The 15475-nt window shown below is 42.9% G+C and overlaps 1 protein-coding gene across 1 annotated transcript in view; it reads right to left on the bottom strand.

The window, feature by feature from the left end:
- odad2 (outer dynein arm docking complex subunit 2) overlaps nt 1-15475 on the bottom strand; it is a 388707-nt gene that overhangs the window by 137766 nt on the left and 235466 nt on the right. The window contains exon 15 of the mRNA XM_078535576.1: nt 13968-14122. Within this exon, the coding sequence (XP_078391702.1) occupies nt 13968-14122 (155 nt within the window). The remainder of the gene's footprint in view (nt 1-13967; nt 14123-15475) is intronic.

The raw sequence follows: 15475 nt of genomic DNA, 5'->3' as shown, positions 1-15475 counted from the left end.
GGAGAAGTGTTTGATTTTCAAAGAGACATGGATTTTCCCCAAAAGTGCTGGCCATAATGATAACATGAAAGATTTTTATATTCTGGGAAAAGTAATTTCTAAAGACAAGTTGAAACAATAGGATTTACAGATCAAAAAGGGAGAAATATATTTAAAGAAGGATGGGAGGCTGTGTGAGGTGTGGCCATGTGAGATCTTGAAAGATGACTGTGTGAAACAGACTTGGGGGAAAAAGCCTCTAGTCACCCTGAAGAAGTTTGCTGCTCCAGTAACTAAAATTGTGTTAAAAGCCTTTGGAAGTCCATTGTCCGGTAGTAAAATTGCTGGATGACTTTATAAATTTGGAATCTACTTGGACTGTTGCCTTAAAGGGGGTGTATAGTCGGGAGTTTGGTTAAGTAGAAATTTTGGGAACTGTTATAACTGTGTAACTGTAATCTTGTGCGTGTCTTTAAGTTCTTTTCTTCTTTTGTTAATAAATGTTTTAATTTAATCTTTAAAATCGCTAAAGGTGGTAGTGGACTCATTACTTCTGACTTCAGTGCACAAACCTTCTCGTAATAAATATAAATTGCAAAATCATTGTGATAGCGTTGCCAAGTTTCCCTTGTGGATTTAGTCAGCCTGGCAAATACCACCTGCCATATCATAACATAACTAAGGAAGTTAAAGATTGTATCAACATGAAAGAAATGCTGTAAAGATTAGTAGTAGTCCAGAGGATTGGGAAAAATTTAGAAATCAGCAAAGATTACTTAAAAAGAGGGAGAAATTGGAGAATGAGATAAAACTCGCAAGAAATATAAAAACAGACAGTAAAAGCTTCTACAAGTATATAAAACGAAAAAGAGTAGATAAAGTGAGCACTGGTCCCTGAGAGAGTGAGGCTAGTAGAAAAGCAAGGGGCAAAAGGGACAGGGGAACTTAAAACAATCATGATTACTAGAGAAAAAGTACTAGGAAAACTAATAGGACTAAAGGCTGACAGGTCCCTGGGACCTGATGGTCTACATCCTAAGGCCTTAAAAGAAGCAGCTGCACTGGCTGTAATCCTTCAAAATTCCCTAGGTTCTAAAAAGGTCCCAGCGGATTGGAAAAGCACAAAGGTAGCACAACTATACAAGAAAGGAGGGAGACAGAAAGCAGGAAGATAGAGATTAGTTAGAAGCTAGTTAGTCTAACGTTTGTCTTTGGAGAAAATGGTAGAATCCATTATTAAGTAGGTAATAGAAGGACATTTAGAAAATCCTACCTATCTTTGTATCATCAGCAAATACAATCAGGCAGAGTCATCACGGTTTTATGAAAGGGAAATGGCAATTGACAATTATATTAGAGTTCCTTGAGGATGTAAAAAGCAGGGTGGATAAAGGAGAAACCAGTAGATGTAGTGCATTTGGATTTCTCAAAGGCATTTGATAAGGGGCCATATAAGAGGTTACTGCACAAAAAAAAGCTTTGTGTTGAGGGTGATATATTAGCATGGATAGATGATTGTCTAATGAACAGGAAACGGAGAGTCGGGATAAACTGGTCATTTTCAGGTTGGAAAGCTGTAACTAGTGGAGTGCCACAGAGATCAGTGCTGGGGCCTCAACTATTTACAATCTGCATTAATGATTTGGATGAAGGGATGAAGGGACCAACTGCATTGTGGCCAAATTTGCCGATGATACAAAGACAGATAGGAGAGCAGGTTGTGAGGAGAACATAAAAGAGCCTGCAAAGGGATATTGCTATCCCTTGTGTGAAAATGTGATGTTGTCCAATTTGGCAGGAAGAATAGAAAAGCAGAATATTATTTAAATAGAGAGAGACTACAGAATGCAGTGTTACAAAGAGATCTGGGTGTTGTTATGAAAACCAAACTTACCTTAACGTTGAACGCAGAGGTTGGGAACTTCAATTCCTGATGGACCTCAGAGCTTTGCGCATGCGTAGACCGGGGGCGGGTTGCACATGCACAGAACAACATTTTTACTTTCTTTGGGCCCAACGCGCCTGTGCAAGAAGAAGAATAACGCGAAAACCTGGCTCAGGTGACAGGGAGCCAAGTTCCATAGAGAAGAGTCCAAGGCAAGGGATAGGGAGAAGGAGCAGAGAGAGGTCGCAAAAGAAGAACGCCAGAGAGGGGACATCGACAGGAAGAGGACCCAGTTCAGTTAAAAAGGGAGAAGCAGGGAAAAAAGGCTCCAAATAAGGAAGGAGCTGCATGTAGCAGACTTTAAGTGATGAGAGCTCAGGGGAAGCTCTGGTAATTTAACAGGGCTCAGGAGAAACCCTGAAGATCCAAAAAAGCAGCCGAAGGTTGGTGACTCCATGTTGTGGGCCATAGAGGCAAAGGTACCCCTTTGGAACAGTAGTCTTCTGCTCGCACGGCCATAGATCTGAAGTTGTGTTTGTGAGTTGATGCTTGGATTCATACTGGGGAATCCAGGGTAGCGGAATCTTGGGAAATGAGCTTGAAACACTATGAGGTGGGCCACCATTAATGCTGTCTGAGTTGGAGTAACTTTTTAGAGAGAATTCCAAGGCGAGATCTTCGAAGGTGAATACTAGAATCCCTCGTGAGACAGACAGGGTTTCAGTGAGATTGGTTGCCTCACAGTGTTACTGATGTCTGGGTGGATTGTTGAGAAATCCATGAACTCTGTCTTGGTCACATCTGCCATTTATTGTGTAGGGTGGTGTGTTCGACCACAATTGGCTTGTTAACTCACCTGTACCTCATACTTACTCTGAATGTCAGAGCATAAGAATGATATTGTACATTGTTCTATCTTTCTGACCCTGTGTAGTAAAGTTTTTTTTTGTTCAAAACCCGTGGAATCTTGCGGCTTTATTCACTCAGCAAGTGTCTTGAATCTCAAACTTTGCCTACCTAAAACAAAAAGTTATTGATCCCTAACTGGATTGAACCAAAAACTTGGGGGTCTGATCTAGAATCACAACAGAGTCCTTGCACATGAATCAACAAAAGTTAGCATGCAGGTACAGCAAGTAATTAGGAAGGCAAATGGCCTTTATTGCAAGGGGAATGGAACATAAAAGTAGGGAAGTTTTGCTACAACTGAATAGTGCATTGTTGAGATTGCACCTAGAGTACTAGAGTTTTGGTCTCCTTACTTAGGGAGGGATATACTTGCATTGGAAGCAGTTCAGAGAGAGTTCACTAGGCTGGTTCCTAGGGTGAAGGGATTGCCTTATGAAGAAAGGTTGAGCAAGGTAGATGCTGATAGGATGTTTCCGCTCTTGGGGAATCTTGAACTAGGGGACTAGTTTCAAAATAAGGGGTCTCCCATTCAAGACCGAGATGAGGAGGGGTGGAATTTTACGATGGCGGGATTTTACGGTTCCGCTGAAGTCAATGGACTTTTGAATGGCTCGCCGCATTTTATGGACATGCCCCTGCTGCAATGGGGCTGTAAAATTCCACCCAAGAGGATTGTTAATCTTTGGAGTTCTCTTCCAGTGCAGTGGAGGCTGGGTCATCTGAATATATACAAGGCTGTGTTGGACAGATTTTTAATCGACAAGGGAATCAATGATTATGGGGGCAAACAGGAAAGTGTAGTAAAGGTCACAATCAGATTAGTCATGATCTTATTGAATGGTGGAGCATGCTCCATGGACTGAATGGTCTACTTCTGCTCCTATTTCTTATGATCTTATGATAGGTATCATAGGTAACACTTGGGTGGGAAATGAATAAAGAACAATTATTGTGTTGGAATTAAATTAATCTTGATCTCGTATGTCACTTTAAACTGCAGTGTGGATTCATAACAGCTTCAGAGTTTGCATTGTTACCATGTCATTGATGTGTAAGTTAGCTGAATGATTTCCATGGCCAGAATTTTTAGCTCGTTGGGCGGGTGCCCGACCCGAACGAGTGTAAAATGGCGCATGATGACGTCGGGTGAGCGTCCTGATGTCATCACGCACTCGCATGATATTTTGATCAGCGGGCATGCGCGGGAGTCAGCAGCATGCCCGCCAACAATTAAAAGATCTATTAATGCCATTAAAGTAATAATTGAATTAAATTTTTCACTGCAGGCAAAAAAGCCAAGCGGCCTTTGGATTTTTAAGGAAACTTCATCCACAGTCGGGATGAAGTTTCCAACAGCTATTAAAAATTAAATTAAAATTTTAACATTTCATTAATGACATGTCCCTCATGTCACAGAGTTACATGAGGGGGCATGTTTTGTAACATTTTAAAGGTCCTTATTTTTAATTTTTAAAATCTTCATCTCCCTGAGGCAGCTCTGTGCCTTAATTGGCCCGCCAGTGTGAAATTGCGGTTGGGCCCCGAACGTGGGCGGCGGTCAGCTTCCCGCTGGGCCCGCCCGACGAGAACAAAATCCTGGCCCATGTTCTTTAAAGCAGAATTAAGGGAGTTGTGAAGACGTAAAGAAAGAAGAAAGGGCTTGTGTTGATTTTGTGCCTTTCATGACCTCAAATTACTGTGCCCAAAGCACTTTACATCAAATGAAGGACTTTTATGAAGTATGATCACTGTTGTAATGTAGGAATGACAGCATCTAATACAAACAACAAGGTAATGGATGATTTACTCTAGTGATATTGATGGAGGGATAAATATTGGCCAGGACACCAGGGAAAACTCTACTGTTCTTCAAATTAATTCCATGCGAACTTTTCTATCAGCCTGAGAGGACAGACAGGGCTTTGGTTTAACATGTTACCTGAGTCTTTAGACAGAATCTTTTGAGACCCATTGAGGTGGGATTAGAGGCTTGACTGGGAAGGAAAGCAGAACTTTCGACGTCAAGTCAGCAGCCCATTGCGTTCCCACCTTCGGGAAACTTTGCTGGAGGCCAGTGGCCAATAATAACCAATTATGGGGATAATTACGGGAATGGGAAAACTACCAGAATCTTCCTGGCAGCAGAGTGGCCTCCTGTGAGCTGTCGAGCCTAGCAGCTCAATGGAGGCAGCCTCCTGGCGGCAGGCCAGGTGACCAACATAGTGGGAGACTCCATGCTTCAATGCCGCCACACCTACGGCCCAAACAGATACACCAGAGGGGTTTCCCCTCCACTCCAAGAGGCAAGCCACTTTTGGCACTCATCATTTTTAATTTTGTTTTATGCCTCCACGAGTAACTCCATGTTGAGGCACCCTCGCGCTCTCCTTGCTGCCTCTTCCAATGGGGCTGCTAGCATTCCAAATCTGCAGGCACCCTGATTGAGCCTGCAACCTCAGGAACCCGCCTGTCATCCTTAATTGCATGAGGCTCCAGGAGATGGTCTCTTAATGGCTGTCTCCAGAAAGATCTCGCAGGTTGACAGACTGTCAAGAACAAGAGTTGCATTTGTTCCCAAAGGAAGAATATTTTCAAAAGAAATAAGATTCCGTCCTGTTAGTGCAAAGAGATGTTAAGGGATGTTATGTAAGTTTTCAGAACAGCGGAATGAGCAATTCACTGGAATCACTGAGCAATTAACTCATCCTTCACATCCCTTCCTGTAAGGTGTTGAGATAGTCCTCTATATTCTACTTCTTCCCAACTCCTTCAAGTCTTTTTAGCTTAAGATTGTTGCTGTACCTCTCCAATATAGGGCTTTCTTTGTCACTAGTTTGTTAAGAATCCAGCAAAAAACTATGATGCTGAAGGAGTTTTGCGGTGCATATTGCAGAAGCTTCCCTGATCTATACTGACACTTGGAAATTTGCTTCAGCAGCCTGTTGTTGTGGTCAATAACCATCCTGGAGGTACCATGGATATGACTATGCCTGTGTTGCTCAGGCGTGATGGGTAGTGGAGTGTTTATCATGAGCCATATGTAGGGGTATCATTTGTTCGTCAACAGCCATCCTGTCATGTTTGTAGAAGGGTTGCACATTGAGGGGATGGTTATGTGTCACAGGATAAATGCACCATGACAGCTGCCAGGGTAACCTGCACAAACTTGCATGATTCTGTTTCTGTGAATGGAAAGTAGTTGTACAACAATAGAGTGGTAGAAGAGCAAAATAATGTGGATGTTGGAAAATATGAATTTAAAACAGAAAATGCTGGAATACCCAGCAGGTCTTGCAGAATCTGTGGACAGAGAAACAGAACTGGCAAACGTTAGAGATGTAATAGTTTTAAAGCACGTGTAAAAGCAAGAAAAAGAGGGAGTGGAGAAAAAGAACAAAAAGGAAGGTCTGTGATAGAGTAGAAGGCAGGAGGGATTAAATTGCAAAAGAGGGTAGGTGCAAAGCAAAATAAGGGTGGAAATGGTGCAGTAAAGAAACAAAAGATGCGCCTGGGCGAAGTGTAAATGGGAAAATGCAGAATCATTACCAAGAGATAGCCCATGCAAAAACAAAAAAGGGAGCAGAGATTATGATCTGAAATTGTTGAACTCAGTGTTGCGACTGGAGGATGCAAAGTGCCTGAGCGAAAGATGAAGTGGTCATCTTTACAGAATTATTATAGCACAGAAGGATGCCATTTGACCCATTGTGTTTGCACCAGCTCTCCGAATGAGTCCCATTCTCGTGCCTTCTCCCTGTACATTCTTCCTTTTAGATAACAGTCTAATTCCCTTTTGAATGCTTTGATTAAACCTGCCTTCACCACACTGTCAGGCAGTAAATTCCAGACCGCAACCACTTGCTGCTGAAGAAGTTTTTCTTCAGTTTTTCTAATGCAGAAAAGTGTGAGGTGTTGCATTTTGGAAGGACAAAGCAAAGTAGGACATACACTGTAAATGGTAGGGCACTGAGGAGTGCGGAGGAACAAAGGGATCTCAGAGTTCAGATATATAATTCCCTGAAAGTGGCTTCACAGGTAGACAGGGTTGTAAAGAAAGCTTTTGGCATACTGGCCTTCATAAATCAAAGTATTGAGTATAGGAGTTGGGATGATATGGTGAGGTTGTATAAGACAAAAACAGAATTACCTGGAAAAACTCAGCAGGTCTGGCAGCATCGGCGGAGAAGAAATCAGTTAACGTTTCGAGCCTTCATGGCCCTTCGGCAGAACTGAAGCATAGTTAGAAGAAGGGAGAAATATAAATTGGTTTAAGGTGGTTGGGGGGGGGGGGGGAGGGAGAGACACATTGAGGGTGTGGTGATTGTGGAGATGAGCAGATAATCAAAAGATGTCACAGACAAAAGGGTCAAAGAGGTGTCGAAGGTGGTGACATTTGTCTGAGAAAAGTGCTAATTAAGAATGGAAGACAGGATATTCAAAGTACAGCTCTAGTGGGGGTGGGGTGGAAAGACTAACAAGGTTTTAGTTTAGATTTAAAAATAATGGAAATAGGTGGGGAAAGAAGAATCTATATAAATTATTGAAAAATAAAAAAAGTGGGGGGGGGGGAAGAAACGGGGTGGGGATGGGGGGAGGGGGAGTTTAAGATCTAAAGTTGTTGAATTCAATATTCAGCCCGGAAGGCTGTAAAGTGCCTAGTCGGAAGATGAGGTGCTGTTCCTCCAGTTTGCGTTGGGCTTCACTGTTGTATAAGACATTGGTGAGGCCAACTTTGGAGTATTGTGTGCAGTTCTGGTCGCCTAACTACAGGAAGGATATCAGTAAGATTGAAAGAGTGCAGAGAAGATTTACTAGGATGTTGCCAGGTCTTCAGGAGTTGAGTTACAGGGAAAGATTAAACAGGTTAGGACTTTATTCCTTGGAGCGTAGAAGAATGAGGGGAGATTTGATAGAAGTTTACAAAATTATGAAGGATATAGACAGAGTAAATGCGAGTAGGCTCTTTCCACTTAGATAAGGAGAGATAAACACAAGAGGACATGACTTTAGGGTGAAAGGAGAAAGGTTTAGGGGGAACATTAGGGGGAACTTCTTCACTCAGAGAGTGGTGGGAGTGTGGAACGAGCTGCCATCTGATGTGGTAGATGCGGGCTCACTCTTAAGTTTTAAGAATAAATTGGATAGATATATGGATGGGAGAGGTCTGGAGGGTTATGGACTGGGTGCAGGTCAATGGGACTAGCGGAATAACATTTCGGCACAGACTAGAAGGGCCGAATGGCCTGTTTTTCTGTGCTGTAGTGTTCTATGGTTCTATGGTTCATATCACTTTTGCTTCTTTTGCCAATTATTTTAAATCTGGGAATAGTTAATCCCTATCTACACTGTCCAGGACCCTTATGTTTTTGAATATTTCTATCAAATCTGCTCTCAGCCTTCTTTTCTTCAAGGAAAACATTCCTAACTTCTCCAATTTATCTTCATAACTGAAGTTCTCCTCCCTGGAGCCGTAATTGTGATTTTTTTTCTGCATTCCCTCCAATGCCTTCACATCCTTCCTAAAGTGTGGTGCTCAGGACATGTTATAATACTCCAGCTGAGGCTGAACTAGTGTTTTATACAAGTTCAACATAACATTTTTTCTCTTATACCCAAAGCCCCTATTAATAAAGCCTAGGATACTGCATTCTTTATTAACCACACTCTCAACCTATCCTGCCATCTTCTATGACTTATGCATATGTGTACCCAGGTCCATCTGCTCCTGCACCCTCTTTAGAGTTGTATCATTTACTTGATATTGTCTCTCCATGTTCTTCCTACCAAAATGAATCACTTCACATTTCTCTGCACTGAACTTCATTTGACACCTTTCCGACCATTCCACCAAGTTGTCTATGTCCTTTTGAAGTTCTACACTATCGTCTTCACAGTTCACAATGCTTACAAGTCGCATCATCCACAAATTTTGAAATTGTGCCCTGTACACCAAGGTCTAAGTCATTAATATATATAGGAAAAGCAAGGGTCCCAACACTGACTGCTGGGGAACTCCACTGCAAACCTTCCTCCAGCCCGAAAAACATCCATCAACCACTATTCTCTGTTTCCTGTCACTCAGCCAATTTTGTATCCATGTTGCTGCTGTCCCTTTTATTCCATGAGCCAAAGCTTTACTCACAAGTCTGTTGTGTGGCACTGTATCAAATGCCTTTTGGAAGTCCATGTACACCATGATCATTACCCTCTTCAACCCTCTCCATTACCTCTTCAAAAACTCCAAGCATCGTTAAACATGATTTTTCCTTAAGAAATCCATGCTAGCTTTCCTTAATTAATCCGTATTTGTCCATGTGACTATTAATTCTGTGCCAAATTATTGTTTATAGAAGTTTCTGCACCACCAAAGTTTAACTTACTGGTCTGTAGTTGCTGGGCTTATCTTTACTCCCTTTTTTAACAAGGGTGTAACTTTTTCAATTCTCCAGTCCTCTGACACCACCCCTGAGTCTATGGAAGATTGAAAAATTATGGCCAGTGCCTCCATAATTTCCAATATCACTTCCTCGAGCTTATGCTGAGCTTCATTGAAACAATGTAGGACTCCGAGGACAGAGAGGTCCGAATGGGGAAGTAGACCAGAGAATTAAAATGGCAAGTAATTTTCCTTTTCCTCCGTTCAAACGAAACTGGTATTAACTACATCCATAGTAAGCAGCAGAAAATCTCTCGGGATTGAGGGTGACTTTCTTCCACTCCAGTTTGATGGGTTCTGAGGTGGCTGATATGTCCAATGCGTCATATGCAAACTCTCTTCTAACTGGAGCTTGAAGGGGTGGGCAGATGAGATGTTTGGATGTCTGTGCACTCTTTTCAACACTGCAATTTTGCCTCCATATGGACTCAACAAAGTCTCTTGATGTGTTTGATGCCTTTCCAAATAAACCTTCTCCATTTTGGTCAATCACAAGTCAGCAACTCGCATGAGTTGGCGCAGATGTTTGATCTCTCCAGGGATACTTTAAGGGATATCTCTAAAGTGTTTCCGATGTCCTCCTGGGAGTCTCCTGCCATGGCCGAGTTCAGAGTAGAAAAGTTGCTATGGGAGTCTGATGTCAAGCATACAAACAACATGTCCTGCCCAGCGGAGCTGATTTTGAGTGATGTTGGACATGTTGGCTTGAGAGAGGATACTGCTGTTGGACTGCCACTGGATTTGGAGGATCTTGTAAAGGCACTGCTGATAGTACTTTTGCAATGTTTTGAAATGTGTGCTGTAGGTTGTCCAAGTCTTCGAAGCATATAGGAGCGTAAGGATCGCAGCTGCCCAGTAAACCATGACCTTAGTCTCAGGTTTAAGATCCTGGTCTTCAGTCAGCCGAAGGCTGAGCTTGCACATTGGAGGCAAGAAAAATGGGAATGCTGAATAGTTTTGCATTCAGGAAACTAAGATCCTCTTTCAACCATCTCACCATTGATTTTAATCAACGCGGTTAATATCAACAATGAGATCCTTGAAAATGTGGATAATTTTTGACATCTTAGGAGCCTTTTCTTTATGAAGGCAGGCATAGACAGAGCTTATTCAGAATAAGAGAAGCAAAAATGTCAGAATGAAGCAAAATGGAAACTGAAAACTTTCCTGGCACTCCAAACATCACAATGGCCCACAAAATCTGTGATCCAATAACCTGTAGTTAAGCATCCTTTTAACTATTGCTTCAGTGACTCCAAGAGACCAATCCCTCTTGGTTTCATTGTCCAGTTGCATACAGGGTGGTACAAATGATTTCCTGTTAAAATGGCATTAGGATCCTATTTGCATCAAAGAACTCCGATTTCCATTTATTCAAGAGGCCTATGTCTGACTCTGGTGGACTCTTCAGCCAACTGAAAGAACTGCATGATTAAAATGAGGGCTGGCAGTAATGCAATGGGCATGAAATGGATTTAGCTTTATATATGTACATAGTTATGTGCTATCAATAAACAATTAATGTTCAACCATACAAGCCTCAGAACCTCTTTGTGAAACCTACTGAATAGACAGCATACAACAAGACTGACTGTCCAAAAAACTCAGCAGTGTTCTGAACTAACGATGCACCCAGTGGCCAGAATTTTCCCATCGGCGATTTGAGGGCGGGGCCCGCTCGCCGACAGGAAAGTGACGCAGGATGACGTCGGGAGGAACCCCCAAAGTCATCCCTGTCCATTTAAATTTTTAGGAAGGCGGGCGGACAGCGAAATCAGCTGTCCACCCGCTGACCTGTCAATGGCCAATTGAGGCCATTGACAGGATCATTAAGCTCATTGAAAGACCTGCCCGTCCAACCTTAAGGCTGGCGGGTACGCCAGGAGCCCCAGCGGGCTTCTGAATAAAGATAAAACCTCATTCACTGGCGGGATGAGGTTTCACCTCAGTTTTTAAAAAGTTTATTAAAGTTTCACTCATATTTATTAACATGCCCCATCTCGTGTGACAGTGTCACATGAGTGGGACATGTTAATAATGTTTTTCTTTCTCTATTTTTAAAGTTTTTTAAACATTCAGCGCTCTCCCTGAGACAGCACTTAGTCTCAGGGAGCATTGCGCGCGAAAGAGCGCACTTTGACAGATGGGGAATCCCTCCCCCCCGCACAGGAAGTGCATAGCACTTCCCGTCGGGCAGGCCGCTGGGCAAGCCTTAACTGGCCTGCCCACTCAAAATGGCGGCTGGCCCCATTTTGTTGGTGGAGTTCGGCTGCCCGCCCGCCGCTGAGCCGGTCTAAATCAAGGTCTAAATTCTGGCCAGTATCTTTTATTTCATTCGCTCATTGGATGTGGGTGTTGTGGCTAGGCCAGCATTCATTGCCCATTCCTAATTGCCCTTGAGAAAGTGCTGGTGTGCCATCTTCTTGAACTGTTGCAGTCCATGTAATGCTGTTAAGGGGGGAGTTCCAGGATTTTGACCCAGTGACAGTGAAGCAATATAGTTCCAAATCAGGATGATGTGTGACTTGGAGGAAAACTTGCAGGTGATGGTGTTCCCATGTATCTACTGCCTTTGTCCTTCTAGGTGGTAGAGGTTGCAGGTTGGGAAGGCGTTGTTGAAGGAGCCTTGGTGAGTTGCTGCAATGCATCTTGTAGATGGTACACACTGCTGCCATTGTACATTGGCGGTGGAAGGAGTGAAAGTTGAAGGTGGTGGATTGGGTGCCAATCGAGCGGGCTGCTTTGTCCTGGATAGTGTCAAGCATCAAGTGCTGTTGAAGCTGCACTTATTCAGGCAAGTGAAGAGTATTCCATCACACTTTTGATTTGTGCCTTGTAGACGGTGGGCAGGCTTTGGGGAATCAGGTGGTGAGTTACTCTCTGCAGAATTCTCAGCCTTTGGCCTGCTCTTGTAGCCACAGTAGTTATATGGCTCACCTAGTTCAGTTTCTGGTCAATGGTAACCTCCCAGGATGTTGATAATGGAGGATTCAATAATGGTAATGCCATTGAATGTCAAAGGGAGATGGTTGGATTCTCTTCTGTTGAAGATGGTCATTGCCTGGCACCAATGTGGCATGAATGTTCGTTGCCACTTATCAGCCCAAGCCTGACTGTTGCCCAGGTCTTGCTGCATATGGACATGGGCTGCTTCAGTATCTGAGCAGTCACAAATGGTGCTGAACATTGTGCAATCATCTATGAACATCACTACCTCTGACCTTACAATGGAAGGAAGGTCATTGATGAAACAGCTGAAGATGATTCAGCAAGGACACCACCCTGGGGAGCTCCTGCAGTGATCTCCTGGGACTGAGATGATTGACTTCAAACAAACACAACCATCTTCCTTTGTGCTTGGTGTGACTCCAACCAGTAGAGTGATTTTCCCCTGATTCTCATTGACTCCTATTTTGCTAGGGCTCCTTGAAGCCATAATTGGTCAAGTGCTGCCTTGATGTATTTTGTTGTATGTTGTCTATCCAGTAGGTTTCACAAAGAGGTACTGAGGCTAATATGGTTGAACATTAACTGTTTATTGATAGCACTTAACTATGTACATATATACAGCTAACTCCATGCCTGCTTCTACATTGGTCTCTGTCTGGCCCCCAACTGAGTCTAGTCTCAGGTCATGTGTCTCTTCACATCATACTGCAGGTGGTACTGTTTCCTAATCCCGATTTATCCCTTGCTATGCCAGATGCCCTTATACTGCCTCTCACCTCTTGAGTTCAGCTCTTATGTCCATGTTTGGACCAAGGCTGTAATGAGGTCAATAGCTGAGTGTCAGTGAGCGGGTTTCTACATTTCTGGGTAGATGCCAGTGTTTGGCTAGGGGCAAGGCTAGTTCTGGAGCACATCTTCAGTACTGTGATGCTGGAGACCTCAGGAGGTGGCCGAGATGGACCATCCACTCGGCATTTCCGGCTGAAGATTGTCGTGAATGCTTCAATCTTATCTTTGCGCTGATGTGCTGGGCTCCCCCATCATTGAGGATGGGGATATTTGTGGAGCCTCCTCCTCCAGTGAGTTGTTTAATTGTCCACCACCATTCACGACTGGATGTGGCAGGACTGCAGAGCTTAGATCTGATTCTTTGGTTGTGGAATTGCTTAGCTCTATCGCATGCTGCTTGCACTGTTGGGCATGCAAGTATGCAGTAACCTGCTCACTGACACTCAGCAGTTCAAGAAGGCAGCTCACCACCACCTTCTCAAGGGCAACTAGGGATGGGCAATAAATGCTGGCCCAGCCAGCAAAGCCCACATCCCGTGAATGAATTAAAAAAAAGTCCTGCTTGTAGCTTCACCAGGTTGACACCTCATTTTTAGGTATGCCTGGTGCTGCTCTTGGCATGCCCTCCTGCACTCTTCATTGAACCAGGGTTGATCCCTCAGCTTGATGGTAATGGTAGAGTGGTGGATATGCCCTGCCATGAGGTTATAGTTTACCCTTACAGAACAGAGTTAAAAATCACATTTCTACTATATGCCCCATTCTCAACAGGGAAAATTCTTCATGTCTTTTTAATATATTAATATTTGGCTTTGTTTACTATAGCCAGAAAAATCATAAATTGAATACCCTATAAAAATAAACATTAATATAATTTCTCTCCTCACCATGATTCTCAATGTTATTTGAGCTACATAACCTGTAAAGTGTTGCAACAGATAGAAATGATGGAAATATATTTATCTGATTGAAACAGAGTCCTTCTGGAACTGAAGCTTCTCAGTCTTAAGAAATCAATACCTTTCTACATTCTCCATGTTGATGGCACATTTCCAGACAGCTCCCGTGGCTGCAGCTAATAGCTCCTTATTATCAGACTTGCTGACAAGCTTGACCAGTGGTCCCAGTCCAGAATGAGCTCTTACAAGATTACGTGTTTCTTCATCCTCCGCACACTAACAGTGGGAAGCACAAAATTGTATATAAAATACAAAATTAATCAGAATTCTGTCTAAAACTCATTCATTGCCTCATTGACCTTTTATGAAAATTATCCTCTTAAAACTCTTAAAACTTAAAATTGATTTTGCCTCGCTAAGGATTGGAATAGTAATTTATGAAGAAAAATAATGTGAGCACTGGTGTACAACAAAGGGACAATACCTGATTAAAACCTATAAAAATGTTGTGAAAAAACTTTTCAGCATTAAAAACCTTTTGGGTACTCAGAGCTACTCTGCTGTCTACTTTTAGATCACTGATTAACATGTTGTATCAAATTCCTCTGTGGGTTATTTTAATGAAGCCATGATCTGCTTATTCTAAAATTAAATACATTGGAATTTCAAATCCCATGAATGAAAATTTTGACGTTGGTGCCAATGACTTAGGTAGGAAAGGGGATGAGGTCCTCAAAGCAGACTTCAGGGAGCCAGAAAGGAGATTGCGAAGCAGGGCCTCTAAAGCAGTAATCACAAGATCAGTCCTAGTCCCACATGCAAGTGAGTATAGAAAAAGGAGAATACAGTGATTGAACGCATGGCTGGAAAGCTGGTGTGGGAGGGAGAGCATCAGATTTCTGAGGAATTGGGACCGGTTCTGGGGAAGGTGGGTCCTGTACAAGCTGGGTGGTCTACACCTGAACAGGACTGGGATGAATATCCTTGCAGGGAGATTTGCTAGTGGGGGTGGGAGGGTGGGGGCAGATTTAAACTAGATTGGCAGGAGGCTGAGAACCTGAGGGCAAATTCAGAGCAGGCAACAGGAGATGGAGAATTTGTGAGTGACTCTGAAAGACAGTAGCACTGGTTAAAAAGTGTACAGCACATGAATTTGGCAGTGTTAAAGGGTGTATATGTAAATGCAAGAAGTATAGCAAAAAAATCAATGAACTAAGGGCACAGATAGACACATGGCAGCATGATATCATCGTTATAATGGAAACTTGCCTTAAAGAGGACAAGAATAGCTGCTCAACATCCCTGGATACAGAGTTTTCAGGCAGGATAGAGAGGGGGATAAAAAAGGTGGGGGTGTAGCATTATTGGTTAAAGAAACAATTACAGCTGTGGGGAGGGATGATATACTAAATGAAGCTCCCAATGAGGCCATATGGGTTGAGCTCAGAAATAAAAAAGGGGCAAACACATTATTAGGAGTGTACTATAGACCCCCAAATAGTGGAGTTGAGTTAGAAGAACAAATATGTAGGAAAAGTTCTGAGTGCAAAAACAATAGGGCAGTAATAGTTGGAGACTTCAACTACCCTAATATCAATTGGGATATGAACAGTGTGAAGGGCACAGAGG

Source organism: Cetorhinus maximus, chromosome 3, assembly GCF_964194155.1.
Source record: "Cetorhinus maximus chromosome 3, sCetMax3.hap1.1, whole genome shotgun sequence".
Taxonomy (NCBI): domain Eukaryota; kingdom Metazoa; phylum Chordata; class Chondrichthyes; order Lamniformes; family Cetorhinidae; genus Cetorhinus; species Cetorhinus maximus.
The sequence above is the reverse complement of the archived record's forward strand: the minus strand, read 5'-3'. Positions and strand labels throughout refer to the sequence as shown.